The 20,132-nt window shown below is 34.9% G+C and overlaps 1 protein-coding gene across 1 annotated transcript in view; it reads left to right on the forward strand.

Moving 5' to 3' along the window:
- ROBO1 (roundabout guidance receptor 1) overlaps positions 1-20,132 on the forward strand; it is a 393,037-nt gene that overhangs the window by 309,526 nt on the left and 63,379 nt on the right. The window contains exons 8-15 of the mRNA XM_057696916.1: positions 91-215; positions 2,938-3,109; positions 9,867-10,072; positions 11,588-11,669; positions 11,838-12,006; positions 12,095-12,261; positions 18,560-18,681; positions 19,386-19,617. Coding sequence (XP_057552899.1) covers positions 91-215; positions 2,938-3,109; positions 9,867-10,072; positions 11,588-11,669; positions 11,838-12,006; positions 12,095-12,261; positions 18,560-18,681; positions 19,386-19,617 — 1,275 coding nt within the window. The remainder of the gene's footprint in view (positions 1-90; positions 216-2,937; positions 3,110-9,866; positions 10,073-11,587; positions 11,670-11,837; positions 12,007-12,094; positions 12,262-18,559; positions 18,682-19,385; positions 19,618-20,132) is intronic.

The following is a 20,132-nucleotide window of genomic DNA, read 5'->3' on the forward strand; positions in this document are numbered from 1 at the left end:
ATAGCAGCACTTGGGATGTCAACAGATTGTCTCAATTAGGACAATGACTTCATGCTTTTGATTCAGGGTAATTTGTTTCATCTCCTTCAGAACCTCCACATTTTGTTGTGAAACCCCGTGACCAGGTTGTTGCCTTGGGACGCACTGTAACTTTCCAGTGTGAAGCAACCGGAAATCCCCAACCAGCTATCTTCTGGAGGAGAGAGGGCAGTCAGGTATGACCTTCTGATATTTCAGTCAGCAAAGATGAGTGCCAAATACAAAAGAAAAAGCAACACATTTTGTAATAGCATAGCTATCACTTTAAAAAGCTGAGAAATCTCTGTATAACCTAAACATTTCAGCAATAAAAGAGAAGACAAAATTTCCTGCCTTAATTCTCAAATTTCCCCTGCCTGCTTTTGGTGCATAGCGTGGTATATAGAATAGTAATTGTTTTATCATATAAAATTTACCTTTATTTCCAATTCAGCCACATTTTTTAAACTACTTTTTTTCTCAACTTAGTTCAATTAGTTATAACTTTCATTACTCAGATACTTGTAATTATATGTTAAAAGAGATTTACATACATTTAAAACAAAGATGATAATTAGTGCAATTTCTCTGGAAGGATCAGGAATCTGGTGTCTTCTTCACTTCTTTATTTTTTTAATATAAATTTATTATTTATTTATTGGCTGTATTGGGTCTTCCTTGCTGCACATGGGCTTTCTCCAGTTGTGGAAGTGGGGCTGGCAGGGGAGGGGGTTACTTTTCAGTGTGGTGCACAGGCTTCTCATTGTGGTGGCTTCTCTTGTTGCAGAGCATGGGCTCTAGGTGCACAGGCTTCAGTAGTTGTGGCACACAGCTTAGTTGCTCCATGGCATGTGGGATCTTCCCAGACTGGGAATCGAACCCATGTCCCCTGCATTGGCAGGTGGATTCTTAACCACTGCGCCACTGGGGAAATCCCTTCTTTGTGTTTTAATTTACATATATATATGTCATTTAAAGATTCATCAAACTATGTGAAAGTCTCTTTAACATAGATGTCATGTTGGATATAATTCAGTATATTCTAATTCTTTAAAACTATAATTGGTGATCACCATCTGCTATCAAGTCCTACTCTCTATGCATAAACCAGAATTTTCTATATACATTGAAGCTAGAATGTAGAGATCTGTGCATTTAAAAATTCTAAATTCACTATTGGGCTTCAGTTTATTAAAATGGGAATTTTGAAACACTTTTATTTTTAAAATAATAAATAATAGGAAACTTCAAAATAGTTTTGAAAATATGACCCTTTTCCTCTTCATCTCTTAGTGACTTGAGTTCTTCACTAAATGGACACATTTCCCTTTCTTGTTTCCAATACTTGTAAAAAACCATTACTCATTTTTAATACAGTTATTTCTAACATCTTATATTTTTGCTTAAATCAACCATGGGTGTGTTGTTTTATGATCATACTTCTACTGTGTTCATACAAATAACACACAGGTAGTTTATTGACTGTACTCACTAATCATTTGTATGCAGTGCCATCAAGTTCACTTTGATTTTCACTTTGGTAGGCTAATACTAGCTTGATTATGTTACAGAGGCTATCAATTGAGTTCTAATACCTTGGTTGCTTCTAACACATTTCATTTGGCCTCAAAGGACCAAATTTGCTGACAGCAAATTAAAGACGAGAAAAAAACAAAACATTTTATTAGAACAAGAACTGAAAGTATATTATATAAGAGTATCTGTGTAGGAATAATAGTTAATCCACTAGCTGTTCTTAGTAGAGTAATATTTAAATGATTCATTTAGTTATTTAAATAAATTATTCATTGTTATTTAAAATCTATATCGAACTTTGAAATAATTTTGATTTGGTTTGGTTTGGTTTGATTTAATGATATAGCTCATTTTTTCCAAAAATTGTGTCATTGGACACATATCTATGCCAAGGTAGTTAAGCCTTTATAAAATGATGTATGTTAAAAGGTACCTAAACTTTTAAAAAGTAGCAACTTTATTTGGTTAGAGGAAATACTGATATTTATTTCATGAAAAACAATGACATGGTATGTTATTTTGCATGAACTATACACTCCTTCCAGTGAGCATGATATTTTGATTCACAGAGAGAAATTTGTCCCACAAAATAACATCACTTATTGTGTGTTTAATTTGTTATTAAGATAACTTTCTGTAGAAATAAAACTCCATTATGAATTCTTAAATACATTATTTGAATTTTAAAAATCTGCAATAGATGTGCTCATCATTTAACCAGAAAAACACGAAACTTAACAATTTGATAGAGATTACTGAACTTTTATAACGGACAGGTAACAGAAATGCTAGTTATGGTGCCAAAATAATATCCTTGAACTTAATTTGTCAGAATGTGTTTAAATTTTAATGTTGTTTATATATTAAAAGATGTAGTGTTTTGAATCCTAATAGTCACATGTATGTGAAACAAAGCTTTTGGCTTTGTTTTGGTTAAATTTGTAAAACTTTTAACTCTAATGGTATCTAATATGCTTTGATATCTTGTATTGCTTGAAACTGACAACTATAAAGGCATATGTCAATATTTAGAATTCATTTAAATTTTCAAATAACCGTATTAAGGCTAGATCTCTAAACCTTGTGCGTTTATATGTTTATGTGTGTGCATATCTATATATGCCGGTATGTGATAAAGAATGTTTGGCTTCTTTGCACACATATGTATGTGTGTCTGTGTATGTGTGTAAATGTTTATATATCTGTTTATAAGTATATGCATATATGAGCGTAAGTCCAAAATTATCTGCACTCCAGTTATATTAAAACTTCTATACAGCCAGAGTGCAGATAATTTTTGACTCACCCTCGTATATAGGCCAACGTGTTGGAAACTGGAAACTAACCTATTTTTATTCTTTCCGCCCAAATTCTGGGTTCTAGAATCTGCTTTTCTCATATCAGCCACCACAGTCATCCAGCCGTTTTTCAGTCTCCCAGACTGGTGACCTCACTATTACTAATGTCCAGCGATCTGATGTTGGTTACTATATCTGCCAGACTTTAAATGTTGCGGGAAGTATCATCACAAAAGCATATTTGGAAGTTACCGATGGTAAAGTAGAGCTTTTGTATTTCAAAATGTCCAAGTTTGGCTTAGGGTCTAAAGAGAGTGCCAGTAAATGCATTTATTTTCAACTTTACATGCTTTCTTACAGCAATTTTGGTGTAAGGTGAAGAGGATGAAGATACAATGATTAAATGTAAAATTATTCCTGTTTTAACTTAGCTATTCTATAAACTTCTAGCATCAAATTAGATTCATAACAGCATAGCAATTATACAAGGAACGTTTACACTGAATAGTTGTACATAGGACTGTGTCCATGTTTTAGAAAATAAAGTTATGAAATTTCTTAGTGTAAAATATCATCCTTTTTCTTTCCTCCAAATTAAGGAGATAAGGTGAATTGTTGACAAATACAACTCACAACTCATGATGAGTACATTTTTCTTAATAATGTGGTTTTGTTCTACTTATCAACTCCTCTAAACATGGTTAATTAGTATCAAATATATTTTAAAGACGCAGTAATGGAGAAAATTTCCAAACCATAAGATGGAGTGTAGTAAGAAGAAAAGAAAATATAAGTAGGCGTATAAATATATAAAAATATATATGCATATGTGTATGTAACACATTTCCCCTGCTCTCCAAAAGCAGAGCACTCTTATGAAACCTTTTGTAAGCCAAAATGGCAGAAAGCGAAAAAGCAGTTGTCTCTTTTCATAAAAATGAAAATCCACTTAAGATTCATTTCGATTAGTAAGCACATGTACTAATGTACGTCTTTCATAAAAGCAAAGTGGCTTACAATGAACTTTCAAAAAACGGATGGTACCTATATACACATATGTATATATACATATATACATAAAATAAACATATATACGTTCTTTTTTGTTGCTGTATAGTATTCCATGGTATAAATAGCTCACAATTTATGTATTCTTCTATTGATGGGTTGTTTTCAGTTTAGGGCTTTTATTAATAAAGCTGAATATTTCTGTCCATGTCTATGGGTGAGTGTGTGCACTCAGTTATCTTGGTTTGCCTTTTGGTGGATGCATATACTCATTTCTCTCCCTCTTCTTTTTTTATTTTTATTTTTTTTCAGTTTCTCATGTATTCCAGATACAAGTCTTTGTCAGATATAAGTATTATAAATATTTCTCCCCAGTCATTCTCTTAATGATGATTGTAAGGGTTAAGTAACTAATTTTAATAAGGACCAATATATTATTTTTTCTTTTATGCTTGGTGATTTTAGTTTCCTAATCTACCTTGAGACCGTGAGGATGTTTTCCTATGTTTTTTGTGGTATCTTTATTGTCTATGTTTTTGAGATTTAATTTTTTAATCCATCTTTAAGTTTTGTGTATGGTGTAAAATAAGTGTCAAAATTCCTTTTTTCCCTTATATGGATACTGATTGTTTCAGCATCACTTATTGAAAGACAGTCCTTTCTCCACTGAATTGCAGTGGCATCTTAATCAGAATTCAAACGAATGTAATGTAGTGGCCTACTTCTAGTCTCTCTGCTATATGGTGTATTAATCTATTTATGCAAGTATATATGGTCTTAATTATTATAGCTTTATAGTAAGTCTTACAAACTGGTAGTGTTAAGTCTCCAACTTTGTCTTTCTTGTTTTGGGTTGGCTATTAGAGGTCCTCTGCATTTTTTAATAAATTTAAAATCAACTTGTCAGTGGCCATACAGATAACACACACACACATACACCCCCCCAACATCCTAAACGAACAAAAACATCAGAATTTTAATTTTGATTCCACTTAAATTATTGAACAATTTAAGGAGAGTTAACATCTTAACAATTTGAGTCTTCCAATTTAGGGATTATATCTGTCCAGTCAAGTTAAATTTATGCCCGGTATCCACCAAGGTCTGACACGTGGTAGATGCTCAGTAGATATTTTTTGAATAAGTAGATAAAACAAAGAAGGAAGAAATGAACAGCTAGCTGTTGGTTAATTCAGAATTCAAAATTAGGATTGTCTCACTCAAAAGTCCACACCCTTAATCCTGTCTATGATATATATCTACTGTCCCCAATAAGTTAGAATGACCTAAAATGTTTTTACAATTTCTGACATACATTACAGCTATTAAATGATGATTGTGAAAACCATGTAATGAATTTGATAATGACTATTATAATCAATATATAGAAGTAAAACAGATTTGCACGTATGTTTATGATTGCCACTTTTTAAAGCAACTTGTATGTAAGGATATACATTAAAAAAAGGCCATAGAAAACAATGATTAAATATTTTCACTATGTCTTATTATTCTCGTAATTGAAAGCAAAACTTTCTAGGTGCCTTTTGACATGGCTTTATCATGAATGGTTATATTTGTGAGAATACATCAAACATATCAACTTTTGCTAAACTAAAACGAAAACAAATCCCCTAAATTTGTGGATTTGGGATTCATCCCTAGTAGCCAATTCACTTCTAAAACTAAATGTCCTGTTTCATCTTACCATCTCAGAGGATATTTAAGATGTTTGTGTTTGCTGTGGTGGCACTGTATTTTTAGTTTTGTTTTCTTTATTTTGGAGTCCATCAATATTGTACAAACAACTTACAATTGTGGACTCATTCTTCATAGGTGAACTGTACTTATTGTGAGTGCTGACAGTATTAGTATTTACCTATTGCCAAGTCAAGGCAAGGCAAGCGGAGAGGTTATATGCAGAGTATTTTCTGGATACTATTTGAGTTTTGTTTCTCGACCTTCTTTCTTTATTGTTTGCAAACAGAGCAAAGGCAAAGGCAGAATAAAGCATGAGACACAGAATACGAAAGAGCAGCAGTTGTCTTTGAAATGTTGTTTCTTTCCAGCTGAGGCCTACCCCAAATGACATTTGACTCAGGAACAAAAAAATTCATATTGTCTATTTAATTTAAAATGTTTCTTCTTTTTGTTACTAGAACGCAAGAAAAAATAGTTAATGATGATTAAATGTAGAAAATTTAAAACCACGTGCATTGATCTCTCAAAAGTTATTGATATACAGTGGAAAGAGTGTTAACTTTCCAATTACTAGCTATTTGCCAACTACTAACTGTTTGGTTTAGATGAGTCACTTGAACTTGCAATGTGTCAGCTCCTTAATTGCCGAGATAATAGTTTACAGCCTAACTTATAGGTTTATGAGATATGTTCGCAAACTGATGGCAACTGTGATAAATAACTCTGATGTTTGTTGGTGTATAGATGTGTATTTTACATACTTAAATTAGTCAGTGTGTGTCTATATTCTTTTTCACTTAAAATTATTTCATGAATGTATTTATGTGTATTAACATAGAGTTTATGATTACTACTTTTGAGGTGACAAAAAATATTACTTCTGATGATATGCCCTCATTTTTTTAGGGTCTTTAAATCTTTCAATAAACATGTGGGAAACTAGGTAAAAAACTCTGCTCTACAGGGTTATATCATCTGTTACACTGCTCATACCAGCACTACTACCACCACCATCACCACTATACTGATACTTATAATAAGACGTTATAGATATTCAATGCTTCCTTTGTACCAGGCACTATGCTGAAAACTTTAAACAGATAATTTCAAATCTGACATCTCATTTAACAGATGAGGAAATTGAGGCTAAGAATGGTGAAAAGAGACACCCAGATCCTTCAGATACTAACTAGCAGAACTGATATTTTAAAAAAAATTTTTTTAATATCTTTTTAAAATTTTATTTATTTTTTATTGGCTGTGTTGGGTCTTCGGCGCTGCGCGCGGGCTTTCTCTAGTTGCGGCAAGCGGGGGTTACTCTTCATTGCAGTGTGCAGGCTTCTCATTTCAGTGGCTTCTCTTGTTGTGGAGCACAGGATCTAGGCATGTGAACTTCAGTAGTTGTGGCACTCAGGCTCAGTTTGTGGCTCACGGGTTCTAGAGTGCAGGCTCAGTAGTTATGGCACATGGGCTTAGTTGCTCTGGGGCATGTGGGATCTTCCCAGACCAGGGCTGGAACCCATGTCCCCTGCATTGGCAGGCAAATTCTTAACCACTACGCCACCAGGGAAGTACCAGGACTAAGATTTAAGACAAAAGTTTGCACTGTCCGGTATGGTAGCCACTTGCCACATGAGGCTATTTAAATTAGAATTAAAATTACTTAAAATTAAATAAAGCTACCCATCAAGTTCCTCAATCACACCAGCCACACTCAGGTGCTCAGTAGCCACTTGAAGCTCTTGGCATCTGTATTGGAGAGTGCAGATAGGGAACATTTTCATTTTACAGTGCTACATCCTTCCGATTCCAGAGTCCATGCACTTACTTTCTTTAAATCATATTTCTTTTTCTTACACATCCTATTTTATTACCTGATAATCAATTCTAATAATCCAAATGTGAGATGTTAGACTCTTTATTTGAAGTTTTTTCTCTTAAATCCTAAATTTAGATTTGACTTCTAAATGTACTACGCACATTAGTTTGTGTACCTTTGAAAGTTTCATCAGTATTTTATTCTAATCTGTGACAACACCAAAACATTTCATTGTCTCTACCTAAAAACATAAAATTGCTTTAATGAACTTTTTTACCTCTGATTTACATGTTAGTTTTATAGAAAAGGATCAGTGGTGATATCACAATTCATATAAATGTCTAGCTTTTTGCAATAGCAAAGCACATGGAATATTTATTATTCCATTTAAATCTTCATAGCAGTCACCTGAGCTGGTTAGAACAAGTATTATGATCCTCATGTTACAGATAAAAAACCGAGACTTAGATAATTTAAGGAACTTGCCTAAAGACACATGACAGATGGTGTAGCCTGATAATCAACCCTACTCTTCTTTTCTTGCTTTATTTTTGTAAACTACCCCGTGTAAACCAGGAAGAAATCAGTAACAGAGAAATAACATCATTAAACTGGGTTGGGATAGGATAAGGAAGTGCAGATGATGCTAAATATAATGCAGATATCAAAGAACTGTAAAGGTGCAGAAAGTTGAATAAGTCCCCAGATATTGGATTGTTTCTAAATATAACAAGACTATGAAATGTAAACCACTCTGGACTTAATTATAATCAGTTGTAAAGAACCACTCTGTTACTAATTTAATTAATATCTGGAAATAAATATTCATTCATTCTTATAATCAAGGGAACACAGGTGGTAGAGTCTTATAAAAACCCCAGTGCAATAAAACACTATCATTATTTTTTCATACTTACCAGGAGGGACCTCTAATTTGATTTCAGCCAAACTCAACAGATAATGTAGAAAAGATTAAACATTTCTAAGCAAAGGAATTATTGGCTTATATTTTTCATCCGTGGAGTATCTGAAACACTCCTGCCAAGTTTCAAACTCCAGCCTTCTCATACACCCCCACGGTATTAACAAATTTCATACTAGCAACCAAGGATGGAAGAGAATTGGAAGGGTGGAGTGAAAATGCACAGTTGCTGATTTCACTCTCTCATTTTCTTGTTTTCTTGGATTGAATGCCCAAAAGTAATAATTATTGCATGATAAATGAGGAACAAATTGAAGTGTGACTCTAGCTTGTGAAAAATCTTTGGTGCATAAAACTTTGAACATGACACATTCAGCTTTGCAAACGGTTGCATCCAAACTTTAGTTACTCTGGCAACCAGTTTTCTTTAAGCAGGCAATTTCTTAGAGTTGTCTTTTGAATATCTGTGACATAAAAGTTTTTAAACGAATATTCAGAATTTTAAAGTTTAATAATGAAAAGTGAGCTTTATTTTTAACGTTTTTTCATTTTAAAAACTATCTATGAAATTTCACCTAAATTGCCTACGTCAGGGGATCAGAACATCTCTCTAATGCAGGCTTTATTCTACATTAACTACATAACCATATGTAGTTCCACTACAGTTGTTTTGGATTTCTCCCTAAAATGATGACTTTATTACCTCAGATAAAGTTTTTAGGTTTAGATTTTTTTCTTATAAGAATAATTTTATTTATATGTTATAAAAATGCCTTCCATTGTTTTCCATAGGACATTAAAACTATTAAGGTAATAGAATTAATGAAAGTTGTCTTCCTATTCCTGTAATTTGGTATGGAATTGTGCTATTTCCTGGGTTAGGTTATCAGCTTGAGTTATATCTTTGGATTAGCCTGACAACAATATTTTTGGACAGTTTTCCAGTGTCTCTGAATTCACTAGGATTGGGACATGTTTAACCATGTACTCTTTTAATAGAAAAATTCCAAAATAAAAGGATCTCACTCATATTGATTTGTCAGTTACCCAAGTTCAAAGCACGTTTTTGAATCCAAAATTGTCAAACATGCTGGTATGATGCCATCATTCTTTCTGTTGGACACAGAATGATTATCAAGTTGGCTTTGGTTCATTTATGAAAATCTGTCTGATATGTTTCCTTGGGGTAAATGGGTTTTTTGTTGTGTTTGGGGTTTTATGTATTTTAAAGCTTAATAAGCACAGTATTCCACTTCTCACCACTATACATCTCCTTCCCCATCCACAATCTTTATTTAGTCTCTGAGAACTCTTAAGTTAAATAGGTCCCTAACAGTGCAGCAAGCCTAGTTAGTGGTTGGTCATTTGAAAGGAGTACATTGTATCTCATTTTAATATTATGAATCAGTGTATCATGGAAATGCATTCTGAATAATGCATGTCTCCTACTTTAATTACTTGTTTAATTAGTTTGTTTCAAAGCCTAGAGCAACTGCTGTTGCTTGGATGATTAGGAAATTGCTTCCAGTTGCAGAAATCTATTTCCTGTTGTTTCTTCTGGCAGTGATTGCAGACCGACCTCCCCCAGTCATTCGACAAGGTCCTGTGAATCAGACTGTAGCAGTGGATGGTACTTTAGTGCTCAGCTGTGTGGCCACAGGCAGTCCAGTGCCCACAATTCTGTGGAGAAAGGATGGAGTCCTTGTTTCAACCCAAGATTCTCGAATCAAACAGCTGGAGACCGGAGTACTACAGATCCGATATGCTAAGGTAACTTGAAATGACAGCCTGGGTTTCCCATTTTGTTCCAGTTTGTTTTTGCCTCCAGCAACTAGTGTTGAAGTCTCAATTTTAGAATCAGTGAAATGTTAATAACAGTATTATTATATTTTTAATTTGATGCTTTATTCTTTCAGACATTTCAGTGTGTGTATTTAAGATGACTTAACTCATAATTTAGCCCATGGCAAGTAGTTTAAGGTTTTATACGGAGCAGAAAAGAATGAGGATTTATGGGGGGAAAAATACCTTCCCAGCAATGATATGATGCATTCATTCCATAAAGCATTTTTCAAAGATATTTTCTAGTACCATATTATGTGCTGAGTACTTGAACAGTTCTTTTATTGTGAATATTTGGTTCAGCATTTTGCAATTACAAAATACTCTGCATGCAAACAGAAATGATAAAGCAGTGTACACATTGAATGTACATTTCAAATCAGAATGTTAAATGATGAAAGCCCATAGGTTTGTGGGCACAATTTAGGGATTTACCTTCTCAGGGCATCATATCCCATACCTGTTCTTTCAGGACTGTGTTATTTTGTTTTGATTTTTCTTTTTCATTTTAGGTCAAGATCAGACAAGCTCATGAGGCATATGAAAGACTAGCCTTGACAGCAATAAACATAAATTTCAATTGCTTTATTGCCTATTGTGGGCGGCTTCTTTGGAGTTTTGGATCAACATAGCAGTTCATTTTATGTGCCACAAAAGTTAATATGTTGTACTCTTTTGTGACAACGATTGTGACTTTGTTACTACAATTGTCATAGCAAGATGACAGCATTCTTGCTTTATCCCACATTATTTGATGATAGAGTTATTACCTTAAGCAGAGGTATATGGGTTCATTATGCTACTCATGATTTTAATATTGAACATGTGCCCTGTGTTTGCTTTCTGGCAGTCAGTCTTTCAGAGGGAGAGAGCATCATTCCAGCTGGGGTTTGACTTTATATTTACTAACCTGCCTTAAGTAACAGGTTTACAAAAATAAAATGATCGATAAGAGTGAATGCTTTAAGAAGAAATCATTTTGTATCTATCCATTTTCTATAAATATCTGTTTATCTCCAATATCCATATGGCTGTACCTCAGATAAAATATGAAATAGCAAGAATAGTCATTGGCTAAGCTTCATTAGCCTTATTATGTGTCTTATTAAATACAAAGCTGTAAATTAATAATAAAGATTAACCCTTTGAGTTCAAAGTTATATACCTCACTGTTTACTGTCCCTGACACAGAAAATGGTGATGTTAATGGTCTTAAATATTATATTTTTATTCTATAATTAGAATAACCTTTTTGTCTTCTGTCTTCCTGCATTATTTTACTTCACATTCAATAAAAATCTCTTAAATTAAGAGGAAGTTTCTGGTTAGTGCATTTTAATGCAGTTATTCATATTCATGGACCGTATACAAAACTGTAATTGCCTTTCCAGCCCAGTGAGCTCTTGATTGCTCCAAATATTTATTTTCCATCTGTCCTCTCAGCTGGGTGACACTGGTCGGTACACCTGCATTGCATCAACCCCCAGTGGTGAAGCAACATGGAGCGCTTACATTGAAGTCCAAGGTAAATTCAATAGTATTTTACCTTAAAACAAAGCTTGAAATGCAGTTGTTTTCTTCCTGCTAAAAAGATGAAGTGGATGTCTTGATGCCCGAGTATGTGGGTGGATATGTTATCTACATTTACGTGCTTATCTGTAAAAACGTCTTTCATCTTTTTCTTTTTTCTTAGAATTTGGAGTTCCAGTTCAGCCTCCAAGACCCACAGACCCAAATTTAATCCCTAGTGCTCCTTCAAAACCTGAAGTTACAGATGTCAGCCGAAATACAGTAACATTGTCATGGCAACCAAATTTGAATTCAGGTGCAACTCCAACATCTTATATTATAGAAGCCTTCAGGTAGAGCAAAGATGATGTTTCTTCTAGTTGATTTCTTTTTTGGTTTACCATTAAATATGCATGTTCTAACTTGTGTATCTATCCTTAGCCATGCATCTGGTAGCAGCTGGCAGACCGTAGCAGAGAATGTGAAAACAGAAACATTTGCCATTAAAGGACTCAAACCTAATGCAATTTACCTTTTCCTTGTGAGGGCAGCAAATGCGTACGGAATTAGTGATCCAAGCCAGATATCAGACCCAGTGAAAACACAAGGTAAATATTGATTTATTTAGCCTTGAGACACTTACTTACCTTTAGATGTTATAATTTTACAAGTAAATCATTTGTACTACATGCTAGGATTGTATACTTAACATAGATCTGTTGTCCAGGTTGCTCAATCAATTTTTAATACACAGTGTCTGCAGACTTTCTTATTATCTAGAATAATCACTCCAAGACAAGATGAATAATAGAGAAATGTTTCTCGTTTTATAAAATCACAAATTCAATGATTTTTGAAAATATTATGTAAATATTTTTATATTATATTCAATTTCTTGATTTTTAAATGTGACTGTGAGTGTAAAATCTTAATCACATAATTGTATTTAAAATTGAGTAAATTTTATTTATGTTGAGATTAATATTCATGACCTTCTGGATGAGTTTTGAACATTACAACCATAATCAAGTAATACTCTCTGTAAATCACACAAATGTTGGATGATAAACTTGAACTTATTCTTAATCTCTCTGTCCAGTCAACCTCCTACAAAGCATGGAAAAAAATAATTTAGGTCTGTATGTTGTTTGGCCTATCTTTCATTGTCAATTATGTGAACCATGATATATTAAACTTTTAAATGGAAATCATGTATATTTTCGTCAAAGCTGGGTTAAAGAAACAGATAAAAGGAAAAATGAACATGTTGTAGCTGCTTCTAAAAACATTTGAAATTGGAAATTTTTTCACTTGGACCACATTCTGGGTACACTGCTTTTTATTGTCTTTCATGAATAGGAATTATTTTTAGCTTTCAACAGATTATTATCTCCTATCCACCCTCTTGCTCCTCTTATTATTTTAATGCTTTAATAGTAGTAATATTTATATACTGAAAAAAGATGAATTTGAATTAACCTTTCTTCTTTTTTTGAATGTATTGTCATCACAATTAAAATATACGTGTACTTATATTAATAAAGGTAATGCTAGATGGTAGAAATTAGAAATATAATTTTTTCCTCAACATACAGAGGAATCATAATGTCTCTATCTTAATTTGCATATTTCCAAAGGAAAAACTGTAACTTAGCTACAGTGATAGAAACAGATTGTACACAAAAGTACTGAAAAAGTTAAATTACTTTTTCCTGGTTTGGGAGAGGGTCTGCCAGCCATGTTGCAGGCTTCCTCTTCTCCAGTGAGTGTATAAACAATCTTTCGGGAAGGACTTTTTGTTTCAGAATTCACAGAGAAAGCGAACTAAGTTGAAGAACATGCCCATGTCTGTTTCTTGCCGTGTGAAATCAACACACCCAAATGCATATATTTGCTATTATGAGTCACCTCACCAGTAGCTTTAATATTCTTGGAGCCTGCCTTAAGGCAGTTTGAGGTTTTCAGTATTAGATACGCATTTGTAAAGAATGCAGAAACTATGACAGCTGTAAAGTGAACTTAAACTTTTGTCCCCAGTGTGGTGGTCTCTACCCAGGAGACCTTAGTAAACGTTTTTGATTAACTGCAATCCTGTCATATACTCACTTGAATGATTTTGTAAAATACATCCTCAACTGTAAGCGAGGAGGTAGTTAACATTTTATCTGTGAATTAATTTGTTTCCTTAAAATTTTAATCAGCTTACCTTCATATATGATAGCTGGGAGAACACCCTAAAGGAAATGAACCCACGTCAACTGGAAAACTGGAAACATAGTAGAACAGGCACACAGTTTTGATATCAAAGAGTTTTTCATCTCCGCTCCTTAACCCAGTAGCAAGTTAGTGAGCCCTGAACATCGGTTCCCTCATCTATATAATGGGGCTGAAAATCCCTACTCCACAAGATTGGACAAGGATTAAATTAGCCAATTTATGAATATACAGGACTCAGACATCTTTGTATTTCTTTCACTGTTTGGACTAAAAATAAAGGAAGTCCATAAAATTTGAGAAATACAGCTAGTGTGCTGAATGGGGGTACCGTCATTAAGTATCTCAACAGACTGGAATGGTGGGCCAGCACTAACAAGATTAAATTCATGGAGCAAATTTAAAGGTCTAGTATGTGAACTTAGGTTTTGAAAATTAGATGTAGAAGGATAGGCGGAGGATCTAGACTTAAAGGGAGTACGTGTGAGTGTGTGCCAAGTGTGTCAGGGTGGTGGCGGGAGGGAGGGGGCAGGCTGACTACAGTGTTTGAAGTCAATTAGAGCACCTGTTTGAGCCAACTGAGTGAGTAGTTGTCAAAAATACAAGTGTAGTCTAAGCTGGCGTTAACAGAATTATATGCGGGTCAAAATCAGAACTGGTCAGAACACGAATGGAGTAATGTGTTCTTTTTTGGGCACTGCATTTTCAGGTAGACAATTTTAAGACTTTTAAGAGGAAGACAGTGAGGATGGATGGTGAGGCTGCATTGGAGGCTGCAAATCACATCACTGGAAAAGAAATCCAAGGACTTGGCACATTTAACCCCCAAAATAATAAAATCAGACTAGGCTTGACTTTTTTTTTCCTTAGTATTTTAAGAGACTATTGTGTGAGCCAGGTATGCTTCTTCTCACTCCAGGCACCAAAACAAGACCAGTGAGTGGAAGTTAACATCGAGACAGATTTCCTTGTCTCGTTCTTAGACTGCTTTTGAGACATGATGAAGCAGCGCTGAGTCAGGCCACGGCAGGAATCCGGGGAAGAACCTGGGAAAATCCAGTAGAAGGGTACAGAATGTGTAAGCAGTGAAGGGAAGAGCCAGGGTGGAGAGAATTCAGGAAAGACTTGTTGGAAATTCATCCACGAGGGAACAGGCATAATTAACTACTTGTGCAGCGTGGCCGCAAAGTATCTTCCCCAAGTGGGGATTCCTGCGAATGAGCTGGTTCATAAGTTAACACTGCACAGATTCAGGGCATGGTTTCTTGTTCAGGAGTCAGCTGGACCTAGGTCGCAGTTGGAGTTGGAGCCCTGTCCCCGTGTAATCAAAATGTGCTTTCCCAAATACAAGATCTGATAACTCAAGGAAGAGGACGTGAGCGCCTAGCAAGTGGAGAGTGGGGGTGGACGTGGCTGAGATGGGGGTGGTTGTCGCCACGGTTGCCACTGGTCTTTATCCGTGTTCTGTCCACACAGCATTGTTGGTCCCTATCTCTTAAAGAATATGTACACAGACACAGAATGTGCAGAATATGTGTATACTATCGATAATAAGAGACCCGTTATTGTCAATAATGAAGTGAAGCCCGGATGACCCCCCTCTCAGAGATTATGTATGGGGAGCGCCGATGCTGGAGAAACAGTGGGGGCAGAATCATATCTGAGATTTCCGCAGTTTAATTCTGACCCTTAGAAAGACCTTTTGCATTATAATGCATTTCTTTCGGGAGGAGAAGGAAACCGAGAACAATTTAGGGGCCAATGAATAAGTGTCTCAATATTGCATTATTAGACGTTACTTTCCGTGTTTCTTCCTGATGAGGAATTTTCTAGGATAATATTCTATTGCCAGAATGGTACACTAGGCAGGAGAATCCAGCAATTTTCATGAAAGGATTAACTGGCAAGGTTACCTCAACCAGAGATATTAGAGGCTGCCATGCAGATTATAGTAGTTACCTTTTAAAGTAATTACTAACGTATTTGCAGATACTTCCTAAAAGATAGACGATTCCCTGAGGACGGAGGCTTACATATGAGAGAACATGTTTAGAAGCTAATATAACATGTATAATATGTGTTTGTTTTCCGTACAGTAATTCACTTTAACTCAGCTAATATTTATTAAGCACAGTCTAGGTATATGGCACTGTGCTAGGGATTCTAGGTTCATAAAAAGTGACCCAATCCCTACCTTCAAGAAGAGGACTTCATATGCCTTAAAAAAATGCAGCTAAAAGTCCTCAGAAGTAGCTTCCATTGATATTGCCATTTGACAGAAAAGGTAACTGAAAAATAGTGAGGTTAAGAAATCTTCCCAACTTTAAGTATATGCACTTTATTGTATGTCAATTGTATCTCAATAAAAGTTCTTAATGAAAAAAAATTTTTTCCGAATATTGCGTGGCTGTCAAGTTGCTGAGTTGGGGAGTTGCCAAGTCTGCCTTATTCCAAGAACTCTACTCTTACCCTAAAGATAGATGGTAGCTGAAGTTATAGGAGCAACGTGGACCAGTGGGGAAAGAAATATGCCTGAGACAAGAAAGCTACAGTCGAGTACTTTCTGTCTGTAGTCTGTGATAATAGGTAACCTGAAGGCCAGTATGAGCCAAAACTCTTCCTAAGGTATGATAAACTATAAGAAGACAAAACTATCTCAGTTTTTCTCATTTTGCTTATTTACAAGTTTATTTTATAGGCTCAGTATATATACAATCAAGGTTATTACATCTAAGAGTCTTGAACAGCACTCTTGATCTGTCATGTCTTTCATTTGTCTGCCTTCCATGGACTCCATCAAACATACTTACCAACTTCATTTTTAAAACATTTTGATTGGAGTATAGTTGACTTCTAATGTTGTGTTAGTTTCAGGTGGACACCGAAGTGAATCGGTTATATATACATATGCATCTATCCACTCTTTTAGATTCTTTTCCCATATGGCTGACCTTATGTATGTATGTATGTATGTATGTATTTTTGGCCACATCACAAGGTGTGTGGGAATCTTAGTTCCCAACCAGGGATGGAACCTGTGCCCCCTGCAGTGGAAGCGCAGAGTCTTTTTTTTTTTTTTCCCACATCTGATTCTGTTTTTCTATGAGTTTGTTTGTTTGTTATTGAAGTATGATTGACCTACAACACTGTTAGTTCCTGTTACACAACATAGTAATTCGATGTTTCTGTATATTTCAAAATGATCACCACAATAAGTCAAGTTCACATACAAAGACATTACATAGTTATGGACTATATACCCCATCCTGTGCATTTCATACCCGTTGACTGTATACCCCACCCTGTGCATTTCATACCCGTGAGTCATTTATTTTGCAACTGGAAGTTTGCAAAGAGGTATAAACTTCCAGCAGTCTTAAGCAAGAAACTCAGATCCCATGGATAATGTGGTCTGAAGTAGTGAGAAGAGCATGTCTTGAGTCCAAAGGCCTGTCTTTTACTGCCTGCTCGTGGGTGCTGTGGCCTTGGAGCAGCTGTGCGATCTTTCTGTAGCCAAGTTGCCTTCCTTGAACATTGACAGCGCAGTCCTAACCATGGGACCTCCAGGGAAGTCCCCAACCACATTTTTAATATTCGTTTTTGTTTCCTATTCAAACTCAGTTCTTTAAAGGTATTTAGTCATTCATAAAATTAAAATTCTTGTTTCTATTGCTTATGGGATGGAAAGTAATCCAAAATATATGTGTCAAGTACAGTACAAGTACAGAAGGAGAATTCCAGATATAAAGAAAAAATCTTAATTTTCTTCTCGTTTTCATCCTGTGTTCCCTTTTACTACAGTAAACAAAGCAAAACATCTGTAATTAGAAAATCTCTTTAGAAACAGGCAGTTTTTATCAAGTACAGACTTTTTAATACGTTTAACAAAGCAGTTCCTTGTTGGGAAAAAAGTGCAACATAAATGAACACTAGTAGCAGTTTAATTCTTACTATGTTCTTGGTCTCCTTTCTAAAAATGTTGGTATTCTTGAGAATTAGAACTCTTCATTGAAACTTTTTGACAGTGATGCAATAACTAAACTAAACCAAACCATCGAGTAAATAGATATTAAGTACTCTTTTCTCATCAGATTTATTTTGTTCTGTTCTATTCTGTTCTTTTCTACCTGTTTTCTTGATGGTTTCCATATGCCCCACCATAACCATTAACTTATCGTATATCTTATTTGGGAAGCCATTCGGGTTCATTTTATAAGATGAGAGATGTCTTTTTTGTGCTTGCTTTTCACTGTTTCCATTCTCTCCATTACTCATCTACTATGCTGCAAATCCCTGCGCTTTTCTTTCTGGCATAGTTAGGATCCCTGGAGAAGATTATGTAACAGACTCAGGGGATTGCGCTTCATCCTTGGCAAGAAAGCCATCATTACATGATAGGAGGAGCCCTCAAATGCTGCTGTTTGCCGCTGTTGTCTTTGCCTCCTGCTCTTTTTTGCTTTGTACCTGCCCTCTGCTTGTTCCCTCTCTCTATAGGTCCTGTCCTCCCGGGTCTAGTGAAAAGGTGACGTTGTTCCCATCTCATTCTGTAAGACAGGTTGGAATGATTCTTCGCAGTGGGAATGATTCTTCTTTTCTGAGGTTTTCTATGAATGAAAGGATTGTTTCCCCATGTTTTCATTCACGTCAGTAAGGCTGTCTAGGATCTGACAGAGTCTTCTTGTATTGTTGTAGATGTTCCCCCAACAAGTCAGGGGGTGGATCACAAGCAGGTCCAGCGAGAGCTAGGAAATGTTGTACTGCACCTCCACAACCCCACCATCCTTTCTTCCTCTTCAATTGAAGTGCACTGGACAGTAAGTCATTGTTGTTGCTACTGTAATACTTGATCTCAGTTTTAATAAGCAGATGACTTTTAGAAGATCATGATATGAAAAAATGTATGTGTGTATATATATGTGTATATATGCGACAGATAGTTAAATTATATATATCTGTTGCTTACTTCCCCACCAATGATAACTTTTAATGGAAGCATTGTTAATTACAGTAGCTGTGAAATGACTTTAAACAGAGAAAAATGTCATCTTGTGTGTATTTTATATTCTGCTGCAATAATGAACTTTGCCAGTCTCAGAGGAAACAAGTATATATTCATAATAATCTGATGATAGGATCATTAGCATATGAATTTTTTAAACTGAGAAATATTTCTAAATAGCAATAAGTAGTCTTTTAAAATTAGATAGTAGAAAAACATATTTTATGTCCTCATCCCTTGACACTCTGACTTCCCTCTAGATGTCTGTTGCAGAACTGCCATGATGCCTCACGTCTGCATGAAGCATAGAAATTAATATCTAATATTATATGTAAAAGTGAAAAACTGGACATGTTACAAAACATAGTGATTTGTTTTTAGTATTCTACTTTATGTAAACCAGAAAACTGTGGAATGAAGTCAGATAGAATTTTTTGCATTTTGTCACATTTAATTATCATAATTTTCTAAAAAGTCAATAAGAAGACATGAATGATTGCATTTTTGTCATTTTAATAGGTGGACCAGCAGTCTCAGTATATTCAAGGATACAAAATTCTGTATCGCCCATCTGGAGCCGACCATGGTGAATCCGAGTGGTTAGTTTTTGAAGTGAGGACTCCAACCAAAAATAGCGCGGTTATCCCCGATCTCAAAAAAGGAGTCAACTATGAAATTAAGGCTCGTCCTTTTTTTAATGAATTTCAAGGAGCAGATAGTGAAATTAAATTTGCTAGAACCCTAGAAGAAGGCAAGTATAATGAAATGTGTGATTACTATGCATTGCAATACTTTTGTTAGGCTTTTATTAACTTAGTTGAAAAATTTTATTGTTAATAGTGACATTATTAACCATCTTGATAGTGAGCATTATATTTTGCTAATAGAATTTATTTAATTACAACTACTATAAAACAAAATTATATAATACTGGACTTGCTTTAATAGTGGCCTATCTAAAAATGTGCAAATGTGAGCAATGTATTACTTAATGACATATATTGGATATATTTAATTATTCAGAACTAAAATTCACATTTAAAGATGGAATTATCCTCAATTTGCTTGTCTTTCCATTAATTATTTTTCATTCATTTATCAAATATTATTTTGAGTGATGATTTGTAAATAAGGTGAGTAATGTCTTGGTTTGGCCAGGACCTTCTGGGCTTAGCATTTTATGCCTCATGTCCTGGAAACCTCTCAGCTCTAGACAAACCAGTGTGTTTGGACACCCTATAACTGGAGATTAAAAATTAGTATTTA

The sequence above is a fragment of the Hippopotamus amphibius genome, chromosome 10 (assembly GCF_030028045.1).
Source record: "Hippopotamus amphibius kiboko isolate mHipAmp2 chromosome 10, mHipAmp2.hap2, whole genome shotgun sequence".
Classification (NCBI taxonomy): Eukaryota; Metazoa; Chordata; class Mammalia; order Artiodactyla; family Hippopotamidae; genus Hippopotamus; species Hippopotamus amphibius.